The sequence below is a fragment of the Heptranchias perlo genome, chromosome 12 (assembly GCF_035084215.1).
Source record: "Heptranchias perlo isolate sHepPer1 chromosome 12, sHepPer1.hap1, whole genome shotgun sequence".
NCBI lineage: Eukaryota > Metazoa > Chordata > Chondrichthyes > Hexanchiformes > Hexanchidae > Heptranchias > Heptranchias perlo.
The window spans coordinates 43132604-43155983 of NC_090336.1; the positions used below are offsets into that span (position 1 = coordinate 43132604).

Below are 23380 nucleotides of genomic sequence, written 5' to 3' on the forward strand. Positions count from 1 at the left end.
TTTTCTCTGAAACCTGCCTTGGCTGGTTTTCATCTTAAACCTGCCTTGGCTGGTTTTCATCTTAAAGGGGACTTAGCTCCCCCCTGCCTCACTTGGCAACCTTTGTTTAAACTTACTTTAACTTAAATGTATCACTCCAATATAAATTATACCTGAATTGTTCCATGGTATAAATGGTTAAAAATCCTGAAATGTGATACAAGACAAGAACACAAGACAAAAATGTTGGGAGAAAGCCTGAACTGTAACAAATACTGTCAACCCTAGGGAATACAGGGAAGAGCGACTAAAATTACCACTTGGTCCACAAATGAGGGATAAAATAAATGGTGCTCAGATTTCACTTAAAATGTATTTTACTTGAAAATGGAAAGCCGTGCTTTTGATGGTAAAGTTGTCGAATCACGTTCAACTTTCACTGAGCTGCGGATGTTTGTTTAATATTAACATTTTGAGATTAGAGATACACTTTTAGTGTTTTCTTTCACCAACAATAACTCCCCTATAAAAATTACTCCGTGGTTTCAAGAAACCTCTTATGGTCTTAATTTGTAAAGGTCTTAATCTCAGTTTGCTGGAAACCTTTGGTTTTAAGGCATTCCAAATCATGTGTAAATACACCAATGTTGCTGCCTCATTTCAAACATATACCAGAGATAGATATCAGTCTGCACAGAGTGACCAATGATTTATTTTCACCAATTGCAGCAAAGAAAGAGTAGATTTTTTTCCCCCTGTGACACACACATTTTTCCAAATTCATGTTTATTAAACAGCTTCAAGGTTTTTCTCCAATATGCCAACCACCCTCAAAGTGTTTAGTTAACCTCAATTCCGCTGAGGACAAAACGAGTTACAAAGTGCAGCTTTTATTAGAGAACAATAATGTACTTCAGCGAAATAATGATCATTGCAAGACGAATGGAAAATTTGCACCGTAGCAAGTTAAACATCAAATAAAATCATTTTCGTTTCATGCTCAACTCCTCTGAAGATTTCAGATCTCCTTTGAGAATCTTGATGACATTCGCACTTTTCCATCTGTTAAAAATTACCAGTCAACAAGAAGCAACTGGAATTTTTCCCTCCATCATTGGAATTCCTTAGACTAAATTTTGTCATCATCTCTAATCAGTGAAGCAAAAGGTTAATAAAATCCTCAACTTTGATAATCGGAATCCCCAGCAGTGATCAGACATACTGCATGTTTATGGTCTACTAAGCAGATGTGACAGATAATGCAGGAGGAGTTAAATTCAAGGAACGTTTGCCTTTAGAGATTGTAACTGAGCCTGCATTTTTCCTTTTAAGAAGTTCAAAAACCTCCAGCGACACATTAAATTGCATTACTGAAGTCTTGCTGCTCATTCTTTCCATACGAGTTATTCCAGGAAAAATATTCTGAGGTTAACAGATAATATATGAAACAGGTGAGGCGTCAGCTTATCATATAATTAGTTGAGCAGTCCACTGAGAGCAATGACAGCCCAATAAATAGAAATGTAATTGAAGGCAGTAATCATAATACAGTACCCACTTCCTGACCACCTCCCCCTCATATGTCAGCTCAGTCAACTTGCTGGGATTCAGTGCCAGTCTCTCTGCTCTTGAAGTGAATGTTTACACAGAATCCTTATTGCCAACAGAAAGGATTTTCATCCCATGAGCCAATGTTCGATTTGAATCATGGCCTCGGATGTGAAAGGCCAATGTCTAATCCACTGTCCCATCCAGTCTGTAAATTATCTAAGTGTCTGCCTTTGGACATCATTGGACCGAATTAAATCCTGCCCACCCATAGGGTGGGTGGTTAAAATAGCAGTAGAGTACTTACCACTGCATTCACGTCCCATCCGTCGCCATTTTAACTGTACAGATTCTGGAGTCAGCCGAGGTGCCCGCCAGAGGCAGAATACATGTAAATCAAGGTCCAATGATGCAATTAGGCCCCAATGCCATTTTAACAGAAATCTCTGATGTCCCGCCCAGAGCCCAACCCGCCAGTAAAACCTCCGAGGCAAAGAATGACCTCCTGGTCTAGCAGGCAGCAGGTCCTGTTGCGGAAGGCTGCAGAGGTCTGTGACAGCTGCCTAGAGAAGGGCAGCATCCTGGACCAATGCTCTTCAGATAGATCCAAGAAAGTGACTCTTAGCCTGTACATCTTGTGTACCAGATAAAGCCTCCCATAAGCAGTACCCCTCAGCTGCTGTCTTCTGATAAGCCTAGCTGCTACTGCTACTCCTCTTCCTCCAAATGTTCTTCCATCCAAATTAAACTAGCAAGAGTGGTATGATAAGCATAGGAAGCTTATGGAGGGTAATAACGCACCAAGGTGTGAAAGAAGCAATCTGGAAGCTGGCAACTCTCTTGCCAAATTAGACAGCAAAAAGATCCTACAATCCACTGACCATCAGCTAAGTGCTCCTTTATGTATAGTTTCAATGGCTCTGAAGCACCAATCTTGCCAGGTTTTATTGACAAATCAGTCACCGGATGAGACTTTCACAATTTTTAGTAAAAATGGCGTTGAGATCCTAATTGCGTCATAGGACCCCGAGTTTCATGTATTCATGAGGCAGTGGTGGGCGCCTGTCCCGAATCAAAAAACTGCACAATTAAGATGGCAGCGGGCAAGAGCACATCAGGAATCCAGCAGTAAGTACACTATTGCTATTTTTAACCACCCGCCCAGCCCATTTCCGGGCAGGGTTAAAATCAGGCCTTTGGAATCTGTTTTTAAACAGTCATGGCATATGCTGGTATTTTGTGGCATGTGATACCGGTATTGGGATAGTTAATTTTGTGGTGCAACACACCAATAGTTCAGGTGGATGTGGCACCGCAACAGTCAATGAAGCCAGCATTTTGTGGGCAGGAAACTGAACCCATGACTGCGATGATGTGAAGCAGTCACCTTAACTGGTACAATTAACTGGAAGTTTTGCAGAGTTTTAATCAATGCTATGGAAAGGTGGCAAACATTAAATTCTCAGCTGCAGTCACCCACCCTTCCTACTCATGAACCAAAATGGAATTAATGGCCACTGAATTATTACTGTTTCAGTAGATTTAATTCGACTTTTTAGCATCATAATCTGTTAACAGAATAATGCATTACTGTGCCTTTTCATATAGTTCTGATTTAGTGCACTCTTCAACTACGCAGCGAGTTGTCAGGATCTGGAATGCACTGCCGACAGGGCTAGGGGAAAAGAGCAGGGGAATGGGATTAATTGGATATCTCTTTCAAAGAGCCGGCACAGGCACGATGGCCCGAATGGCCTTCTCCTGTGCTGTACCTACTATGATATCATTTGAAAATGTTCTTTGCTTTTTTCTACTGACAGGCTGGGTGAAATCCTTCCCGACACCTTCAGCGGCTGTTAGCCCATCATCAGTCAAGAAATGAGATGCGCATAATAAAGAGCCTTGAATTACTGCACCTACGTGCCTCAGCAAGCAAATGAGGCAAGCATTTTATTTGGAATCGCTGGTCTTTTTTGCTAGAACTCACACCACAATATAAACTACACTGATGTCAAAACCAATGGTGTCAAATTAATTATGCACATATAATTATTAGACAATAACCTGCCTCCACCCTCTCCACAAACTGTTACTACCCCCCCACCCCCGCCCAACAAAAAAAAATGAACAGAATTGCCTGCAGAATTTATTCAGGCTGTTTAACTTTTTGTGAGAAAAAAAGTTATCGAAATATTTGAAAACGGCAGTGCCTCTTTAGTATTCCCGACACCAGTGCATAATATGTGTGACAGACGACCAAGCAAGCTAACACCATGCTGGCTACAGACTCATTCTGTAGGCGTCACGGGTGAATGATCTACAGTTGATGTTTAACTTCCTTGCTGTACCAATTGTTGGCAATGTTATTTAAATAATTATTTGTTATAAGGGAGGCACTGGAAAATCTGAAGCAATCTCGACAAGCAAGCAGTCTAAGGAGCCAAGAGGTTACTTGGTAGCAGTACTCATTTTTGCCATTCTTTAAACATTTCGCACTCAATCAGTTTTTGACTGCATAATCAGTAAAAGGCACAGGTGTAAATAAATGATGTTTTCCTAAAATTCACTGTTATCCTGGGAGAAGCAAACTATTTAGATTTGACGTCTTTGTTTTACAGGTAACTCTTCAGATCACCACTGAAGAAGCCAAGCGTGAGCACTGCCCACCGGATACTTCAATGCCCAGCCCACCAGGAAACTCAAGAGCAAGCAATGCCATCCAGGTGACCTGATGAGGAGTGCCCAGGTAAGCCAGCAAAAAGCACTGCCCACTGGTAACTTAGCAACCAGCATTGCCCATCATGTAACCTGTTGATAAATGCTGCCCATCAGCGACAAATGATAACTACTGGCAATTCAGTGCTGATCCCTGCTCAACATGTAACTCAATGACAAACGATGACCCCTGGGTAGTGCAGCGATGAGTCTTGCCCACCACTAATCCAACAGTCAGCACTGCCCACGAGTTGACCTAACGACAAGCACTGCCCTCTGGATAACCCAAGAATGAGCAGAGACCGATGGGCGACTTGGCGACAAACACTGCTCACTGTGTAATCCGGCGATGAGCACTACCCATCAGGTAATCTAGTGAGGACCAGTGACCAGCAGCCATCTTGAAGCAAGAACTACCCATTCAGCAGCCTAGCAGGAATGCTGTCCACCAGGTAACGTAGCAACCAATGTTGCCCACCAGGTAACCTGACAACAAACACCACCCAGACTTATCAATCATCTCTATCTGCACTATTAACATGTTTCTCCTTTCAAGGAGAATTAGTTTGATGGCGTTTGTTTTTAGAATTAATCTTTCATTTTCCACATTTTGACAAATCACGCAACAGCATTTTCTTTGCAATATTTGATCACTTCATCACCAAAAATTTGATTAAAGATACTGGCCTGGAAGTTTGTCATAATTTCCGGTGCAGCGACGGTGTAAGTGCGCCTGTTTTTTTCCAAAGAAATTTGCACGCAAGTGACATACATCGGTTTTACACCGGAACATTGCTACTTGCAAATTTCCTTCATCATCTGCGCCACTCCAGAGTTACATCTGTTGAAATACCACTTAGCACATTAACATAGCTCTGCCCCCCACCCCAACCAAAAGGCCAGAGAATGCCTGTTTCCTGTATTGTTATCAGTTCCAAATAGGCGTAAATTTATGCCTAAAATTTTAGGCGCAGCAGGAAACCCAAAAGTCATGTTTCTGGTGTTTAATAGCGCATTGATCTTATTTCTCGCCACGGAGACCTGCAATCTATTTTCGATATCTTTAATGTTTTTGATGACATCAGAATCTGTACGGTAGCATAGTGGTTATGTTACTGGGCTAGTAATCCAGAGGCCTGGACTAAAATCCAGAGTCATGAGTTCAAATCCCGCCACGGCAGCTGGCGAATTTAAATTCAATTAATTAATTAAATTAAATTAATTAAATAAAAAAATAAATAAATCTGGAATTAAAATACTAGTATCAGTAATGATGGCCATGAAACTACCGGATTGTCGTAAAAACCCATCTGGTTCACGAATGTCCTTTAGGGAAGGAAGCCTGCCGCCCTTACCCGGTCTGGCCTATATGTGACTCCAGACCCACAGCAATGTGGTTGATTCTTAATTGCCCTCTGAAATAGCCTAGCAAGCCACTCAGTTGTAAAATCTCGCTACGAAAAGTCATAATAAGAATAAAACCGGACGGACCACCAGGCACCGGACACGACAACGGCAAAACACCAAGCCCAGTCGACCCTGCAAGGTCCTCCTTACTAACATCGGGGGACTTGTGCAAAAATTGGGAGAGCTGTCCCACAGACTAGTCAAGCAACAGCCTGACATAGCCATACTCACAGAATCATATCTTTCAACCAACGTCCCAGACTCTTCCATCACCATCCCTGGGCATGTCCTGTCCCACCGGCAGGACAGACCCACCAGAGGTGGCGGTACAGTGATATACAGTCAGGAGGGAGTGGCCCTGGGAGTCCTCAACATTGACTCTGGACCCCATGAAATCTCATGGCATCAGGTCAAACATGGGCAAGGAAACCTCCTGCTGATTACCACCTACCGTCCTCCCTCAGCTGATGAATCAGTCCTCCTCCATGTTGAACACCACTTGGAGGAAGCACTGAGGGTAGCAAGGGCACAAAATGTACTCTGGGTGGGGGACTTCAATGTCCATCACCAAGAGTGGCTCGGTAGCACCACTACTGACCGAGCTGGCCGAGTCCTGAAGGACATAGCTGCCAGACTGGGCCTGCGGCAGGTGGTGAGCGAACCAACACGAGGGAAAAACTTACTTGACCTCGTCCTCACCAATCTACCTGTCGCAAATGCATCTGTCCATGACAGTATTGGTAGGAGTGACCACCGCACAGTCCTCGTGGAGATGAAATCCCGTCTTCGCACTGAGGACACCATCCAACGTGTTGTGTGGCACTACCACCGTGCTAAATGGGATAGATTCAGAACAGATCTAGCAGCTCAAAACTGGGCATCCATGAGGCGCTGTGGGCCATCAGCAGCAGCAGAATTGTATTCCAGCACAATCTGTAACCTCATGGCCCGGCATATTCCTCACTCTACCATTACCAACAAGCCAGGGGATCAACCCTGGTTCAATGAGGAGTGTAGAAGAGCATGCCAGGAGCGTACCTAAAAATGAGGTGCCAACCTGGTGAAGCTACAACTCAGGACTACATGCATGCTAAACAGCGGAAGCAACATGCAATAGACAGAGCTAAGCGATTCCACAACCAACGGATCAGATCAAAGCTCTGCAGTCCTGCCACATCCAGTCGTGAATGGTGGTGGACAATTAAACAACTAACGGGAGGAGGAGGCTCTGCAAACATCCCCATTCTCAATGATGGCGGAGTCCAGCACGTGAGTGCAAAAGACAAGGCTGAAGCGTTTGCAACCATCTTCAGCCAGAAGTGCCGAGTGGATAATCCATCTCAGCCTCCTCCCGATATCCCCACCATCACGGAAGCCAGTCTTCGGCCAATTCGATTCACTCCACGTGATATCAAGAAACGGCTGAGTGCACTGGATACAGCAAAGGCTATGGGCCCAGACAACATCCCAGCTGTAGTGCTGAAGACTTGTGCTCCAGAACTAGCTGCGCCTCTAGCCAAGCTGTTCCAGCACAGCTACAACACTGGCATCCACCCGACAATGTGGAAAATTGCCCAGGTATGTCCTGTCCACAAAAAGCAGGACAAATCCAATCCAGCCAATTACCGCCCCATCAGTCTACTCTCAATCATCAGCAAAGTGATGGAAGGTGTCGTCGACAGTGCTATCAAGCGGCACTTACTCACCAATAACCTGCTCACCGATGCTCAGTTTGGGTTCCGCCAGGACCACTCGGCTCCAGACCTCATTACAGCCTTGGTCCAAACATGGACAAAAGAGCTGAATTCCAGAGGTGAGGTGAGAGTGACTGCCCTTGACATCAAGGCAGCATTTGACCGAGTGTGGCACCAAGGAGCCCTAGTAAAATTGAAGTCAATGGGAATCAGGGGGAAAACTCTCCAGTGGCTGGAGTCATACCTAGCACAAAGGAAGATGGTAGTGGTTGTTGGAGGCCAAGCATCTCAGCCCCAGGGCATTGCTGCAGGAGTTCCTCAGGGCAGTGTCCTAAGCCCAACCATCTTCAGCTGCTTCATCAATGACCTTCCCTCCATCATAAGGTCAGAAATGGGGATGTTCGCTGATGACTGCACAGTGTTCAGTTCCATTCGCAACCCCTCAGATAATGAAGCAGTCCGAGCCCGCATGCAGCAAGACCTGGACAACATCCAGGCTTGGGCTGATAAGTGGCAAGTAACATTCGCGCCAGATAAGTGCCAGGCAATTACCATCTCCAACAAGAGAGAGTCTAACCACCTCCCCTTGACATTCAACGGCATTACCATCGCCGAATCCCCCACCATCAACATCCTGGGGGTCACCATTGACCAGAAACTTAACTGGACCAGCCATATAAATACTGTGGCTACGAGAGCAGGTCAGAGGCTGGGTATTCTGCGGCGAGTGACTCACCTCCTGACTCCCCAAAGCCTTTCCACCATCTACAAGGCACAAGTCAGGAGTGTGATGGAATACTCTCCACTTGCCTGGATGAGTGCAGCTCCAACAACACTCAAGAAGCTCGACACCATCCAAGATAAAGCAGCCCGCTTGATTGGCACCCCATCCACCACCCTAAACATTCACTCCCTTCACCACAGGCGCACTGTGGCTGCAGTCTGCACCATCCACAGGATGCACTGCAGCAACTCGCCAAGGCTTCTTCGACAGCACCTCCCAAACCCGCGACCTCTACCACCTAGAAGGACAAGGGCAGCAGGAGCATGGGAACAACACCACCTGCACATTCCCCTCCAAGTCACACACCATCCCGACTTGGAAATATATCGCCGTTCCTTCATTGTCGCTGGGTCAAAATCCTGCAACTCCCTACCTAACAGCACTGTGGGAGAACCTTCACCACACAGACTGCAGCGGTTCAAGAAGGCGGCTCACCACCACCTTCTCAAGGGCAATTATGGATGGGCAATAAATGCCGGCCTTGCCAGCGACGCCCACATCCCGTGAACGAATAAAAAATTAAAAAAAATTAAAGAGAACTTTAATTTTCTTAAACATGCTGTGCTTAATGTGCCTAAACGTTGATTTGATGGTTTCATAGTTTAATTTTTGCGACAACGGTAAGATAAAGAGGGATTTAAATTTTGCACACTTACCTTGGGCCCCGATTGCTTATGTTGTTTCTGCTTGTTTTATGACTTTGTGACCTTGCTAATGCCAATGAGATTCTCAGGAAATTCTGACATAAATTCTGCTGGCAAAATTGATGTAAAAACAGGCATACAGGTATTTTTATAGTACGCCGTTTGAGGAAATTCCAAGCCATTTGGAAAGGGACTTGTGTTGGGACCTGGTAATGCTGGTGCTCTGTCCCTTTTAACATATATCACAATTTTCACCAGAAATGGGGATGGGTGCTTTTTGAGTTTGCTACCTTCCATGTGGACACCACAGAAAGAGGAATGACTGGTGGGTTGTCATCCATCACAATTCCCACTTCCAGGGCCACCACTGCAATGTACACCTATATGAAGAGAGCAAACTTTTTTTTAAAATCTGTTCTCAGAATGTGGGCGTTTCTGGCAAAGCCACCTTTATTGCCCTGTGAAGGTACTGGTGTGCCTTCTCCTTGAATAACTGCTGTTCTTGTGCTGACGACCCTCCTGCAATACTGTTAGGTGGTGAATTCCAGGATTTTGCCCCAGTGATGTTGGGGGAACAGTGGTATGTGTCCAAGTTAGGACAGTGTGTAACTTAGAGGAAACATGGAGATGACAGTGCTCCCATAACATTCTTCCTCTTATCCTTCTTGATTGCAGGTCTACAAGTTGCTGTTTAAGCAAGCTTGGAGAGTTGCTGCATTGCATCCTGTAGATAGTACATACAACAGCCTGAGTACGCCAGTGGCGGAGGAATGAATAATGAGTCCAGTGGCAGGGGTGCAGATCAAGCAGGCCATTCTGTCCTAGATGGTGCCGACCTTTAGTGTTGTTGTGGCTGCACTCATCTCGGCAAGTGGTGAGTATTCTATCACACTCTTGACTTGTGCCTTGTAGATGGCAGAGATAATCTGAGGGCTCAGGAAGTGAGCCACTCGTCACAGAGGACCCAGTTTCTGCCCTGATCTTGTAATCATGTTGTTGATATGGCTGGTCCAATTAAGCTTCTGGTCAATGGTGAGCCCCAAAATATTGATCAGGGGGTACTCAGTGATGGTGGTGCCATTGAAGGTTAGGAGGAGGTTGTTAGGCCTTTTTATGTTGGAGATGCTCATTGTCTGACATTTATCATAGAATCATAGAATGATTACATCACAGGAGCTGGCTCTTTGTGAGAGCAATACAGTTAGTCACATTCCCCCGCTTTTTCCCCGTACTCCTGTAAATGTTTTCCCTTGAAGTATTTATCCAATTCCTTTTTGAAAGCCAGGAATGAATCTGCTTCCACCACCCTTTCTGGCAGCACATTCCAAATCATAACTACTCACTGCACAAAAAAGTTTCTCCTCATGTCGCCTTTGGTTCTTTTACTAATCACCTTAACTCTGTGTCCTCTGGTTCTCGACCCTTCCGCCAATGGGAATAGTTTTTCTCTATTTACATTATCTAATCCCTTCATGATCTTGAACACTTCTATCAAATCTCCTCTCAACCTACGCTTCTGTAAGGAGAACAATCCGAGCTTCTCCAATCTATCCACGTATCTGAAGTCCCTCATCCCTAGTAACTCTTTACTGCACCTTCTTTAAGGCCTTCACATCCTTCCTGAGTGCAGTGCCCAGAATTGGACACAATGCTTTAGTTGTGGTGGAACCAATGCTTTACAAAGGTTTAACATAACCTCCTTGCTTTTACACACTATGCCTCTATTTATAAAGCCCAGGATCCCGTATGTGTTTTTAACCACTTTTTCAACCTGTCCTGCTGCCTTCAGAGATTTGTGCACATATACCCCCAGGTCTCTCTGTTCCTGCACCCCCTTTAGAATTGTACCACTTAGTTTATATTGCCTCTCCTCGGTCTTCCTGTCAAAATATAAAACTTTGCACATCTCTGCGTTAAATTTCATCTGCCATGTATCCGCCCTTTCCCAGTTAAACAGAATTTGCCTTTAACAAATCCATGCTGGCTTTCCTTTATTAATCCACACTTGTCCAAGTGACTATTAATTCTGTCCCGGATTATCATTTCTACAAGTTTCCCTACCACCGAGGTTACACTGACTGGCCTGTAGTTGCCAGGTTTATCCTTGCACCCTTTTTTTCTAAAAAAACATTTGCAATTCTCCAGTCCTCTGGAACCACCCCCATATCTAAGGAGGAATGGAAGATTATGGCCAGCACCTCTACAATTTCCACCCTTACTTCCCTCAGTAACCCAGGATGCATCCCATCCGGACTGTGTGACTTATCTACTTTAAGTACAGCCAGTCTTTCTAGTGCCTCCACATTATCAATTTTTAGCCCATCCAGTATCTCAACTAACTCCTTTTTTACTGTGACCTTGGCAGCATCTTCTTCCTTAGTAAAGGCAGGTGCAAAGTATTCATTTAGTACCTCAGCCGTGCCATCCGCCTCCATGCGTAGATCTCCTTTTTGGTCCCTAATCGGCCCCACCCCTCCTCTTACTATTTATAAGCCTATAGAAGACTTTTGGATTCCCATTTATGTTAGCCACCAGTCTATTCTCATACTCTCTCTTTGCCCCTCTTATTTCCTTTTTCATTTCTCATCTGTCCTTTCTATATTCAGCCTGGTTCTCACTTGTATTATCAACCTGACATCTGTCGGACACCCCCTTTTTCTGCTTCATCTTACTCTCTCTCTCTTTTGTCATCCAGGAATCTCTGGCTTTGGTTGCCCTACCTTTCCCCTTCATGGGAATGTACCTGGACTGTACCCGAACCATCTCCTCTTTAAAGGCCGCCCATTGTTCGATTACAATTTTGCCTGCCAATCTTTGATTCCAATTTACCCAGGCCAAACCTGTTCTCATCACACTGAAATTGGCCCTTCTCCAATTAAATATTTTAACTCTAGATTACTCCTTGTCCTTTTCCATAACTAATCTAAATCTTATGATACTATGATCACTGTTCCCTAAATGCTCCCCCACTGACATTTACTCCACTTGACCCATCTCATTCCCCAGAACCAGATCCAGCAATGCCTCTTTCTTTGTTGGGCCGCAATCATACTGATCAAGAAATTTCTTCTGAACACACTTCAGAAATTCCTCCCCCTGTTTGCCCTTTACACTATTACTATCCCAGTCTATATTAGGATAGTTGAAGTTCCCCATTATCACTACTCTATAGTTCTTGCACCTCTGTAATTTCCCTGCAAATTTGATCCTCTATATCCTTCCCATTAATTGGTGGCCTATAGAATACACCCAGTAGTGTAATGACACCTCTATTGTTTCTTAACTCTAACCAAATAGATTCTGTCCTTGACTCCTCCAGGACATCTTCTCTCTCCAGCATTGCAATATTCTCCTTAATCAATATTGCCACCCACCTCCTTTTTCTCCTTCCCGATCTTTCCTGAACACCTTGTATTCAGGAATATTTAGTACCCAATCCTGCCCTTTTTTGAGCCAGGTCTCCCTTATCTCCACTACATCATATTCCCATGTGGCTATTTGCGTCTGCAGCTCACCAACTTTATTTACCACGCTTTGTGCATTTACACAAATGCACTTTAAACCTACCTTAGACCTTCTCGTATTCTCTCTCAGTCTGACCCCATCTAATACCGTACTATTTCTTACTCTATTATCTGTCTCTCCCAATCCTTTGTGCATCTTGTTTCTCCTTTCTAATGCTACATCCTGCTGCCCACCCCCCTGCCAAATTAGTTTAAACCCTCCCCCACAGCACTCATGTACTTCCTCGTGAGAACATTGATCTCAGCTCTGTTGAGGTGCAACACGTCTGTCTTGAACAGGTCGCTCCAGCCCCAGAATTGGTCCCAATGCCCCAAGAATCTGAAGCCCTCCCTCTTGCATCATGCCTCTAGCCACGCATTAACCTGCCTTTTCTTCCTATTTTTGTACTCACTAATGCATGGCACTGGGAGTAATCCAGAGATTATTACCTTTGAGGTCCTGCTTTTTAAATTTCTCCCTAGCTCCTGAAACTCTGACCGCAGGACCTCACCCCTTTTCTTTCTTATGTCATTGGTACCCACATGGACCACGACTTCTGGCTGTTCCTTTCCCCCCCCGCAGACTGTTCTGCACCCTCTCCGTGATATCCTTTACCCTGGTACCAGGGAGGCAACACGTCATCGGGGACTCACGTCGATGGTCACAGAAACTCCTGCCTGTCCCCCTGACTATTGAATCCCCTATGACTCGTGCATTTCTACACTTCACTGTGCCCCCTGTGCAGTCCTTTGCCCCGTGATGCCATGCTCAGGACTGCACTCCTTCGAGGTGACATCACCCTCACTAGTATTCAATGCTAAATACCGGTTCGAGAGTGCCACACACCCAGGAGATTCCTGCACTGCCTGCCTCTTCCTACCCTTCCAGATGGCCACCTACTCTCAATCCTGAACTCTCTGTGACTGCGGGGTGACCACCTCCTGGAACGTACGATCCAGGAAAACTTCAGCCTCCCTTATGCTCTGTAGTGACACCAGCTGCCCCTCAAACTGAGAAATCCTCAGCTTGAGCTTGAGCAACAGGAGGCATTTCCTGTACATGTAGACCTCCAGGGCACATGAAGGGTCCTGAAGCTCCCAAATGGTGCAGGAATTGCAGGCAATGGGTTTCAGCTGCCCGTCCATTATATTTAGAAATCTTTTTTTCTAAACTCCCTTTAGATACTCGATTATTATTAATGTACTTATTGTTTACTTACCCTGATTAACCTACCCTTTTATTCCCCGTCTCTCAGAGCTCTTTCTCTCTGTTCACTGTGTTGTCACTCTCTCTGTTCTTAGTGAATGGGGCTCCTCCCCTGGTGCTCAGCACCACTTCTCCTGACTCCGCTCCACTCCCGCTTTTGTACTGATACCTGGGGCTCCTCCCCTGGTGCTCAGCACCACTTCTCTTGACTAAATAATCTATTTATTTATAGATAATTACTTTTTAGTCTGTTTTTTTTTTCACATTTAAAAAAAAAATTAGCACCTCCTTCCCCTTCTACACCTAATTCCCACTCTCACCAAATTCTCAAGTTCCCACTTGTTCACGATCCACTCTGCATTTCAGCCCTCTCTTATGTGGTGACAATTTATCCTGCCACAAGCCTGGATGTTGTTCAGGTCCTGCTGTCGGGTGGCATGGGCTTTTTCATTATTGGAAGAGCTGTGAATGGAGCTGAACACTGTAGAATTGTCAGCAAACATCCCTTTTCCTGGCCTTATGCTAAATCCTTTATTAGAGAAAGATTGAGAAGCTGGAGTATAAGAGCACCTTGGTGTCTCATTAATTGGAAAAACAAGGGCAATTACATAACTGTTTGAAGTGACTAAGACCAAAAGTGTCACTCAGTTTGTTTAATTGAATGGAGAGGTGTTTTTCTATGCAATTTAAAGTGTAGACGAGTGGGTTTGGGATACCTCTTAGCAATTTTTATTCATTCTCATCAGATCAAATTCTCTTTGTTTCTTTCATCCTCCTTGAACTAGTGCTGTAGGGAAGGTTAACTAGTGCTGTAGGGAAGGTTTTAAACTAATTTGGCAGAGGGATGGGCATCAGAATAAAGCATTTGAAAGGAGAAACAAGGTGCACAGAGGACTAGGAGAGACAAATAGCACTAGAGTAAAGATTTGTTCAAAAATTGGAGGGATCAAACAGAGGGCAAATGCGAGACAGTCTAAGATGAATTTGGAGTGCATGTGCATAAATGAAGTTGGTGAGCTGCAGGCACAAGTCGCCACATGCGACTATGATACAGTGGCAATAATAGAGACATGGCTCACAGAAGGGGAAGATTGGATACTTAATATTCCTGGCTACAAGGTATTCAGGAAAGATAGGGAAGGAAAGAAAGGAGAGGGATGGCAGTATTGATCAAAGAAACTATCATAGCACTGGAAAGGGATGATGTAGTTGAGGGGTCAAAGACAGAATTTATTTGGTTAGAATTAACAATAGAGGAACTATTACACTACTGACCACAAAATAGTGGGAAGGAGACAGAGAAGCAAATTTGCAGGCAAATTACAGAAAGGTGCAAGAACTATACAGTAGTGATAATGGGGGAACTTCAATTATTCCAATATAGACTGGGATAGTAACAGTGTAAAGGGCAAAGTTGGGGGGGGGGGGTGAATTCCTGAAATGTATACAAGAGAACTTCCTTGATCAAAGTGTTTCCAGCCCAACGAGGAAGGAAGCAGTGCTGGATCTAATTCTGGGCAATGAAATGGGGCTTGTGGAGCATATTTCATTGGTGGAGCATTTGGGGAACAGACATCATTCATATCTTTAGGTTTAGAATAGTTATTGGAAAGGACAAGGAACAATCAAGCATAAAAATACTGAACTGCAGGAGGGCAAATTTCAGTGAGTTAAAAAGGGATCTTTCCCTGGTGGATTGGAATCAAAAATTGGTAGGCAAAACGGTAATCCTTCAAGAGGAGATGGTTCGGGTACAGAGTAGACACATTCCCACAAGAGGGAAAGGAAGGACATCCAAAGCTAGAGCTCCCTGGATGACCAAAGATACAGAGATTTAAGTGAAACAGAAAATGGAGGCTTAAGATGAATGTAAGGTTCATAATACAGTAGAGAACCAGGCTAAACATAGAAAGTAAAGAGGAGATTTAAAAAAGAGAATAAGAGGGGCAAAGAGACAGTATGAGAATAGATTAACGGCTAACATAAAAGGGAATCCAAAAGTCTTCCAAAAACATATAAATAGTAAAAGGCAAGTCAAAGGAAGGGTGGGGCCAATTAGGGACAAATAAAGAGATCTTCTTGTGGAGGCAGAGGTTATGGTTGAGATACTAAATGAATACTAAACCAGAGAAGAGGATGCTGTCAATGTAGCCGTAAAGAAGGAAGTAGAAGCAATATTGGATAGGATAAAAAGAGATAAAGAGGAGGTACTTAAAAGGTTAGCAGTACTCAAAGTAGAAAAGTCACCCGGTCCAGATGGAATGCAACCTAGATTACTGAGGGAAGTAAGGGTAGAAATTGTGGAGGCTCCAGCCGCAATCTTCCAATCCAGATATGGGGGCAGGGCCTGTTCAAAAAATCAGAGTGGGATGCAAATGGATTTGCAGATGTCACAAAACTCAGGAATGTAGTAAACAATGTAAAGGATAGTAACAGAATTCAGGAGGACATAGAGAGACTGGTGAAATGGGCAGACACTTGGCAGATGAAATTTAATGCTGAGAAGTGTGAAGTGATACATTTTGGTAGGAAGAATGAAAAGAGGCAATATAAACTAAATGGTACAATTTTAAAGGGGGTGCAGGAACAGAGAGACCTGGGGGTGTATGCACTCAAATCTTTGAAGGTGACAGAGCAAGTTGAGAAGGCTGTTAACAAAGCTTTATTAATAGAGCCATAGAGTACAAAAGCAAGGAAGTTATGTTAAACCTTTATAAATCACTGGTTAGGCCTCAGCTGGAATATTGTGTTCAATTCTGGGCATCACACTTTAGTAAGGATGTCAAGGCCTTAGAGAGGCTGCAGAAGAGATTTACTAGAATGGTACCAGGGATGAGAGACTTCAGTTAAATGGAAAGACTGGAGAAGCTGGGGTTGTTTTCCTTAGAGCAGAGAAGAATAAGAGGAGATTTGATAGAGGTGCATCAAAATCGTTCATGATTTAGAAGAGTAAATAAGGAGAAACTGTTTCCAGTGGCAGAGTTGTTGATAACTGAGGACATAGATGTAAGGTGATCAGCAAAGCAACCAGAGGTGACAAGAGGAAACATTTTTTTTTACACACAGTGAGTTGTTATGATCTGGAATGCACTGCCTGAAAGGGAGGTGGAAGCAGATTCAGTAGTAACTTTGAAAAGGCAATTGGATAAATACTTGAAGGGAAAAAATTCACAGGGCTATGGGGAAAGAGCAGGGGAGTGGGACTAATTGGATCGCTCTTTCAAAGAGCCGACACAGGCATGATGGGCTGAATGGCCTCCTTCTGTGCTGTAACATGCTATGATACTTTGATACATATATTTGTCGGGATACTGACTCCAATGTTCTTACAGTCCTTTCAGTCTGCATTAAATGATATTAGTTAACAAACCCCAAGTTCCATCCCACCATCAAGCTCACCATGGACTACTCCTCAGAATCAGTTTGGACACACGAATCTCCATCAAAGACGGGCACCTCAGCACCTCACTCTACCGCAATCCCACGGACAACCTCACGATGCTCCACTTTTCCAGCTTCCACCCTAACCACGTCAAAGAGGCCATCCCCTATGGACAGGCCCTGCGAATACACAGGGTCTGCTCAGACGAGGAGGAACGCGATGGACACCTACAGACGCTGAAAGACGCCCTAGTAAGAACGGGATATGACGCTCGACTCATCGATCGACAGTTCCGACGGGCCACAGCAAAAAATCGCATAGACCTCCTCAGGAGACTAACACGGGACGCAACCAACAGAGTACCCTTTGTCGTCCAGTACTTCCCCGGAGCGGAGAAACTACGCCATGTTCTCCACAGCCTTCAACATGTCATCAATGACGACGAACACCTCGCTATGGCCATCCCCACACCTCCACTACTCGCCTTTAAACAGCCACCCAACCTCAAACAGACCATCGTTCGCAGCAAATTACCTAGCTTTCAAGAGAACAGCGTCCACGACACCACACAACCCTGCCGCGGTAACCTCTGCAAGACATGCCAGATCATCGACACAGATACCACCATCACACGAGAGGACACCACCCACCAGGTGCATGGTTCATACTCCTGTGACTCGGCCAACGTTGTCTACCTCATACGTTGCAGGAAAGGATGCCCCAGAGCATGGTACATTGGCGAGACCATGCAGACGCTGCGACAACGGATGAACGGACACCGCGCAACAATCGCCAAACAGGAGGGTTCCCTCCCAGTCGGGGAACACTTCAGCAGTCAAGGACATTCAGCCACCGACCTTCGGGTAAGCGTACTCCAAGGCGGCCTTCGAGACACACGACGACGCAAAATCGTCGAGCAGAAATTGATAGCCAAGTTCCGCACCCATGAGGACGGCCTCAACCGGGATCTTGGGTTCATGTCACGCTACACGTTACCCCACCAGCGAACAAATGTTATCTGTTTTTAATATAACGGGTCAGTTGCTGTCTTTTCTATGTTTATACCTCTCTATCTCTGTTTTTTTTTGTTTGTTGTTTTTTTTGGTGATTTGTATATTCTGAGACCTGGCAGGTAACACCTGTCTGTCTGCACACTGATTGTCTTGGCAACGGGCAGTTGAAAAAACTGTCTGTTATCACCAAGCATTGTTCTGTGAATTATAAATGCGACTTCATTTCGAGGACTTCATTTCCACATCGTTCACCTGAGGAAGGAGGAAGCCTCCGAAAGCTTGTGAATTTAAAATAAAATTGCTGGACTATAACTTGGTGTTGTAAAATTGTTTACAATTGTCAACCCCAGTCCATCACCGGCATCTCCACATCAAAACCCCAAGTAAGCAGTTGTGTCCTTCCCCATTCCCAAATTGTAATTTCAGTATTGTGTACCCTATTTGTAAATTTAAGCAGCCACTGCAATTTGCAATCACACAGCTGGTTGTATTGTAAAGCTTCTCTACAGTACCTTGACACCACAGTACAACTGCAATTCAATGAGCCAGAAATTGCTCCTGAAATAACAGAGGAGCTCAACAGCTTTTAGTGGCGAATTGAAGGAGCAATTTCCCGCGTTTGCACATGCGCACTAAAACGCGGAAATCGTGAACTTGCTCCTAATGGCTCGCCGCCGATTTGACAGCTTTGAATTAAAGGGATATTGCACGCTGCAATCAGAGAAATCATTGAAAAAGCGCCAACTTGCTCATCTGCCCAGCTGGAACGTAACTAATTGCACCACCAATAAAGTATGCTTAAAGAAACCAGATCCGCACTAAGTTTTAAAAGTGCAGTTAGTCTTAATGACTGCCAAACAACTAAAAATTAAATTTTAAAAATGTGGAGTCTCATATTACATCTTATTTTAAAAGTTCTTGATCATTTTTTAAAAATTTTAATTAAAAAATGTAATTTTTAAAAAATAATTCCCTTCTGCCTCTTTAATTTAATGCAATTATTTCTTTGGCTTTTTATTTTTTTTTTATTTACAATGACATCCAGAATACTAACTTTAAATGAACGAAGTCTGGTTGAGCAATGCAGCCTGAATCTGTTGCCGTGACTTCTCTTCCTCACAGATTTTGTGGGACTGTCTTCCATTTCTCACTGACTGTTCCATACGCGTCAACTCACGCTGCTCAGAGGCTGAGTTGATAGCGCACATTTTGTTTAAAGTTCAAAATCAAGCAATTCGACACCACAGAGCCCGCAGTAAGTATTTTCGTTAATTTAATTCACAGGAGCTGTGGTGAGCATTACCACGCCACTCTGCTTGATTTCTGGCCCAATGACAAAATTACAACCTGCCTGACATTTTAGTTTTCCATACTCAGTATGAAATTCATTAACGAAGGAGAGATTTATATTTGCGCAACTGACAGTACTTCACGCATGCCTTCACACAGACACACTGTTAGTTCTGGTTATTAGATTTTTCCCATACCCACAAAGATGTTTACCCTCTCATATATCCTCTTGTGCGGAGTCTCATTGATTAATTCCAGAGGTGTTGCTCCTAAGCTCTCGCTAAAAATAACTAAAATCTTTTCTTCTTTTTTTAAAAAGTCTATAAATTATGCAGTATTTGTGCATTTGAAACTGAAGCCTTATGCTCTAACTTTGTACTTCTCATATTAAACTTGAAAGAAAACAGAAAGTTAGCTGTGGCGGAGCATGTATTGTAAAATCTGGTGTGTAAGTCTCCAGGTACACTGAGGGACTGGTCTCAGACTCATTGCACTTCGTGTTAAGTTCGTTCCAATATTCATAGTATTCCACTTCTCCCTGGACATCTCCCACTTATCAGAAGTGGAAAAAATCATTGTGGCTTGTACATCAGATTCAGATTCCAGAACACCAAAACATAACTCACAACGATGTACAAAAAAAAACTTACAACAGACAAAAATCTACTTCAGGCTCTGAGTTTTACGTTGGCTTTTTATGATAAAGAGAAATTTTAGCCCCTAACATATGGGGCGAGGAGCTGATCAGAGACTGGTGGGGCGAGCTGGCCTCAGAACTTACTTTTGCAATTTGACAGTTCCCCTTCCATTCTGGACCCTGCATCATTCCAAAGCTCTCATTAACACCAGTGACACAATCTTGACCGTGAGGATGAAAATTAAAAACTTAAAAACTTCTGAGTGCTGAAGGAGACCTTTTCATGAAAAACAAATCATCACCTGTCGAAATTTCCAACAGTACCACCTTCAGACGATCACATTTGGTCACTGGTACAATTCAACCAGGACTGCCAGATTTTCCTTGCCTCTCTTTCCTGAAAGAATGGCTTGCTTTCACATAGAACACTGAGAGACCCATTTCAGCTGTCAAAACTTTTCTAATGTGTTCATGCAATTAATAACATCTGGGACTCAAACTCATGACCTTTTAGTTCAATGTCAAGCGTTTGCCTGGTTAATCAACCAAGTCAATGAAGGAGAAATATTTTAAAGGTACCTGTCAAACAAAAGGTGCCATTATCCTTCCTGCAGACAAAAGTATTATTTCAAAAAGACAACAAATCCACAAATAAAGTGTGGAACTTAGAGCTGAGCCTTAGATTTAAAAGGGGCAAGCATTTTCATGACAAGTGTGAGGTAGATTTTCCGCTGCTGTGGAATCAGTTGCATCTCTGACTTCGCACGACCTCTGCCCACCACAAAGCTGCAACCCTGATCAAAACCGATTTTCTGGCCTCAGGGTCATTTAAATAATTTTGGAGGGTACCCCAGCCTCTGCCAGGGTGGAGATTGTCTGCGACAAGCCTTAGTTGCCTGCTGAACCATAGCTGAAAAAAATTTGGAAAAAAAATTATATTTTCTGCCAAAACCCTGTGATCGGTTGCACAGACTTTCCAGATCTAAAATTTTAACCCCCCCCCCCCCCCCCACCCCTCTCCACCACCATTGCAGCACTGGACAAGTATCTCCTGCATCCACCATTGCTATGGTGCAAATGACAGTAAATACTTCAGATGGCCCATTCCATCATTTTGATTTCCATCATTTGAATATTACAATACACCACTCACTCACCTATGGGCTGATATATAGAATGTCACCCATCACTTCTGCTGGAGGAAGTTAAAAATGGGCCGTTCGCATCAGAATGGATCCCCAACCCAATTGCTGCCCCTGACCGCCCCAGTTTTGCCAAAATATTGGCAGATGGAGGGCAGAAAATCCTGGCCATTTTTTCTTTAAAAGAGTGAAGTAGGAAAATTGATGGAAATTTAAGACCAGTGACAAGTAAATACCCTACTGTGTTACAATCGACAACTGTCTGAAGCTGTATTGTCCTAGTTTCATTTCCTAGTGTTCTCATATTTTCAGCAATTTTTCCACACCTGTATATAATATTCTCAGTAATAACCACCTGAGCTTGTGAGTATTTACAACCAGAAACAAAAGCAAGAGCAGAATAAAAAGAAAATGTAAACAAGAGTAAGATAAGTAAAGATACAATAAGTGAGAGTAGCCTGACAGGCAGATAGGTTATTAAAGAGATAGAGGTCAACAGGTAGGCCGAATGACAAAGACAGACAGATAAAATAGTACTGAGACAGCAGATAGCAGTAGGGAGAGAGGAGATCAATGCAGACAACTGCATAAAAGGTCAAAGACAGCATGATAGATACATACAAGGGTATGGCTATAGAAGTAGGTCAAAAACAGACAAGAGATTAGGCATACAGACAAATGCTATCAGACAGGCTGAGCGTCATGCTGGAAAGCAAGAGCCCTCTTTACACTGTACTGATGTGCTGGTAAGACATTACTGCCATTGCCAAACAGCCAAGTGTATACAATCCCCAATGACTCAGCAGATTTGACAGTGGGTCGTTGAGCCATACAGACATTGATAATTCCAAGTTCTTTCCCCAGTCTATACTGAGTTAGTGACCTCAGCCAGGATCATGGCAGATAAACCTTGGTGCTACTGGATTAAGAGGGGAACATCAGCCAAGGTCCCTGTGCTTGATCACTATCCACTGATCTCAGTCAGTAATGCAGATGTGTAGATGTCATGTGAGGATAAGGGAAAGCTCATCAGTGATGACTCCCATTGCTAAGTAGGCTGCCGATACTCACTAAGGCATAGGATGTGGGTGGCAGAGTTCTGGATGAGCTGGACTTATGTGTACGGTGCAGTTCAGAAGCAGGTGATATTACAGAAGTAGAAGTTTCCAGTCTTGATGATGTATTGACACCAATTCTTATTCCATGTTGCCTGAACAACTATGTCAGGAGATAATCGATTAAAATCCATAGATTCAGAGAGGTGCTGCAGTTTGCCACTCACTTACAAAACAATTCAAGTCTTGTCTGAATAGACAGTCCCATTCCTAACAATAACAACTAAACATCTACAACACAAACACAATTTCATTATTGAGAACTATTCTTTATTCGAATCTATTTCCTCTGCAGGGTGCATTTGTTCCAATTTCAATCTGAGATGGCTATATATTTCTAGAGTCTCACGTATTAAGTATAGCCATACACATTTCCTGCCCCGGTCATGTCTACTAACATATATATCTTGGAAATATCAACAAAATCAGCAATTTGAAATATTTCTTTTAAAAAAATACATTCAGAGTTTAAGAACACATGTCCGCCTTTAGCACTGAGCTGCTCAAATCTTAGCCCCACTACAATTTGCAGGATTACCTGCCAAATCTGACCACACACACATTAGAAATAAACGAGACCAATTATAACATTTTACATTATTGTGCTAACTAAAATCTGTTACAGGACAAAGTACAACACTTTTATCTAACTTTTGGGCAGCACAGGCATCTACATTGTTCATAACATTATGGGATCCCTACAATAAGTAAAAATTGCATTTCATTATATCCTGTGCAGCATCTTCTGTGAAAAAAAACCTCACATGGTACACAGTGATAGGTGCTACATGTTACCTTTCAGGTGAAATATATATCTGATTAGCTAAACCAAATCACCTTTAATCAATATTTTTAATTTACTGATTAATAACAACCAAAGAGCATGCCACAAAACTTGCAGAACATTTTGCTATTTCTAATCACCTTTATTTGGCTATAAGAATTATAAACAGTAGCATTGGAAAGGTCTGAAGTATGTTGGAATCTTCACCAGAAAACCCTGTACCCTTAAAAACTGAAATATTATCAGTGAATCAATGACAACTGCCTTTGCCAATTGGGTGTACATCAGAGCCTGCCATCCACACAGAGGTACAGTAAATGAGAGAAATATTGACATTTATCCCTCACATCATACATGATGCATCCTAAAGCAAATGTGGCAAAAAACAGCTTGGCTGATAAGATATGCTGTTGATCTCCGAGCCATCACTTTAGTCAATAATTAATTGGCATTTCTCACCCAACAGAGATTCATAATAATCGAAAGGTTGTATTCTGATACCTAGCCAAAGATCTGGGAAGTTAATGAATAAAAAA

The 23380-nt window shown here is 43.4% G+C and overlaps 2 protein-coding genes across 13 annotated transcripts in view; one reads left to right on the top strand and one right to left on the bottom strand.

Moving 5' to 3' along the window:
• The window catches only part of LOC137327994 (leucine-rich repeat-containing protein 4C-like), a 542247-nt gene that overhangs the window by 467961 nt on the left and 50906 nt on the right, over nucleotides 1-23380 (bottom strand). The gene's annotated exons all lie outside the window — the stretch shown is intronic.
• LOC137327996 (uncharacterized) overlaps nucleotides 3912-23380 on the top strand; it is a 30430-nt gene continuing 10961 nt past the window's right edge. The window contains exons 1-4 of one of the 3 annotated variants that reach the window (XM_067994046.1): nucleotides 3912-3982; nucleotides 4146-4273; nucleotides 9447-9645; nucleotides 16814-18188. In XM_067994046.1, coding sequence (XP_067850147.1) covers nucleotides 16833-17891 — 1059 coding nt within the window. In that variant the 5' untranslated portion in view covers nucleotides 3912-3982; nucleotides 4146-4273; nucleotides 9447-9645; nucleotides 16814-16832 and the 3' untranslated portion in view covers nucleotides 17892-18188. Of the gene's footprint in view, nucleotides 3983-4145; nucleotides 4274-9446; nucleotides 9646-16813; nucleotides 18189-23380 lie in introns of those variants that run through there. The other 2 variants (XM_067994045.1, XR_010964592.1) reach the window with 2 other exon arrangements.